We start from the raw sequence: 2,500 nt of genomic DNA, 5'->3' as shown, positions 1-2,500 counted from the left end.
TTTCTTTCGATTTGTTATGTTACAGAATGAAGACATTTTTTTACAATGCAAACGCTTAAAAAATGGTATTTACTATCAATTTATTTCTAAAGTCACTTTTCGGGGTCCAAATCATCCCGACTTAAAACCGTTTTGAGACGGAGGGTCACATATGGTCCTAACCTCATTTGCAGGTCTGATTACCCAAATTATTATGGGCTCATTGTTGTAATTGAAATACTCTCAAACCCACGTAAAATATTGCCCATTACAACAATGTTGAATCAAGCCCATAATACTCTTCAAAAGTCGTAACGTCACTTCCTTCCTAATGACGCATGGTAACTTAGTAACACTGGCTCTAAACTATCGGAACAATGGCGGACGTCCGTATGAAATATTATTTCTCCGGCGAGCATAAAAGCTTATCCAGAGGAGAAAAAAAACACATAAATATGATAATGTTTTGACTTTTACACATTCTGATCACAGGGCATATGAAAAAGTTCTAGCCAGTATGAAGAATAAAAAGTAATGATTTTCTTTGTTTAGAACCAAGATGGCCGCCGTTGCCGGGCGGCGTGACATCAGACCCTGAATCCAATTGCGTTCGGTTTTCAGTTATCAGACCTGCATCTACGTGCAAGTCAGTTCTACATTTTTCGTGCTTCATGTGTCATCTATTTTACCATCTCACAGGTCACTTGCCAGTCATACCTTTCTTAGAAGTACTCACCTTCTCAGCATGCGCGTCAGTGATTGCTTACTGCACGGCTCTCCGCCCGGAGTACCTGTCCGCTGGATATTACAACTCCCTAATCAAGTGGTCTCACGATTACACTGATAAAATCATCACCCAGCTATACAGGTTGATTCTTCTTGTTATTGTTGTTGTTGTTGTTGTTGTTCTTCTTCTTCTTCTTCTTTTTCTTCTTCTTCTTCTTCTTCTTCTTCTTCTTCTTCTTCTTCTTCTTCTTCTTCTTCTTCTTCTTCTTCTTCTTCTTCTTCTTCTTCTTCTTCTTCTTCTTCTTCTTCTTCTTCTTCTTCTTCTTCTTCTTCTTCTTCTTCTTCTTCTTCTTCTTCTTCTTCTTCTTCTTCATCACCATCATCATCATCATCATCATCATCATCATCATCATCATCATCATCATCATCATCATCATCATCATCATCTTCTTCTTCTTCTTCTTCTTCTTTTCTTCTTCTTCTTCTTTCTTCTTCTTCTTCTACTTCTTCTTCTTCTTCTTCTCCTAAAAGAGAAACAACAAATAACCATAAACACACAAACACACACACACAAACACACACACACACACACACACGCATACATACGCCCGCAGACAGACTACGCATATGAAAACAAATCAAAACAACCAACAACAAAAAAAAAAAAAAAAAAGAAATAGAGAAAAAGAAAAACGAAGTGTTTTTATGCACCTCCGTTGACGGTGTATCTTAACGGATCGTTTTTATACACCTCCGTCACGCATGCGCATTCCACCCAATTTCATTAGCGATATTGTGTTTCTTCATTTGGACATGGCGAAAGTTATATTGCGACATCTGTAGGATGTCCTTGTTAATAAATTTATATAAAAATATTAATAATTAAAAAATCGAAATACAAAACCAGAAAATAGAAGTTGCATTGAAGGTGAAATAATGTTTTAGAAAGACCTTATTAAATGTGATGACCAGTCAGGTGGCTCCGTAGCGCAGTGGACAAGCTGTCAGACTCCAACCTTGAAAGTACCGGGTTCGATTCCCAATGTTGACTTTTTTTTTTTGATTTAATTTGTTTTTGTTTGCTTCATTTTCTTTCTTTTTTTTTTCAAAAACTTTTTATCATGTTTTTAAAAAACTTCGATTTTAATTTTCTAAAATTATTTATTTATTTGAGATCAGTATTTGTGTGCCATGTTTCTTTTTACTTTTGATTTTTTAAATTATTGTTATTATTCTTTAATTTATTATCATTGTACATCGGTAATCACTAAGCAGCGTGCTAAACTACAATCTACAACTATTTAAACCCCATGGGCGTATGCAGCAACAACTTTACCATCACCGCCAACGGAGGTGCATAAAAACGGTGCGTTTTTGTACACCTCCAACGGAGGTGTATAAAAACGCCACCAAAGAAAAAACAAAAATAATAAAGAAATAAGAAAGAAGAAAAACAGAAAACAAAACAAAATAAATATAGGAGTAAGTCTGGTGCTTACAATTAAATTTTAAGCTTTATAAAGTTGAATGAGGAGAATGAGTTTAATTTCTTAAACTTAAAAAAAACCCCCACAACATTAATGTTATAATTTTGATAATTTTCTACTCAAAACTTAATTTTTTTCATCGAATTCATCTTGACATTATTAGATTGACACAGGGGGCGCAAATCTATTTAAAGATAAGTAGACCAGATCTAGTACTGTTGGGTCAAAATTGTTCCGTGGAGCTAATTCTTTTTTTATTTTTTATTTTTATTTTGGCCAACGAGCACAAAATTACTACAGGCAAATCT

At 34.6% G+C, this 2,500-nt stretch overlaps 1 protein-coding gene across 1 annotated transcript in view; it reads left to right on the top strand.

Annotated features, from left to right (window-relative positions):
- Positions 1–2,500, top strand: part of LOC144966961 (uncharacterized) — a 12,365-nt gene that overhangs the window by 4,484 nt on the left and 5,381 nt on the right. Inside the window, exon 3 of the mRNA XM_078903654.1 lies at positions 679–847. Within this exon, the coding sequence (XP_078759780.1) occupies positions 679–847 (169 nt within the window). The remainder of the gene's footprint in view (positions 1–678; positions 848–2,500) is intronic.

The sequence above is a fragment of the Berghia stephanieae genome, chromosome 3 (genome assembly GCF_034508935.2).
Source record: "Berghia stephanieae isolate SIO BIC M18660-M18661 chromosome 3, UCSD_Bste_1.3, whole genome shotgun sequence".
In the NCBI taxonomy this organism is placed as follows: domain Eukaryota; kingdom Metazoa; phylum Mollusca; class Gastropoda; order Nudibranchia; family Aeolidiidae; genus Berghia; species Berghia stephanieae.
Note: the sequence above shows the minus strand (reverse complement) of the source record. Positions and strands in the feature narration are given on the sequence as shown.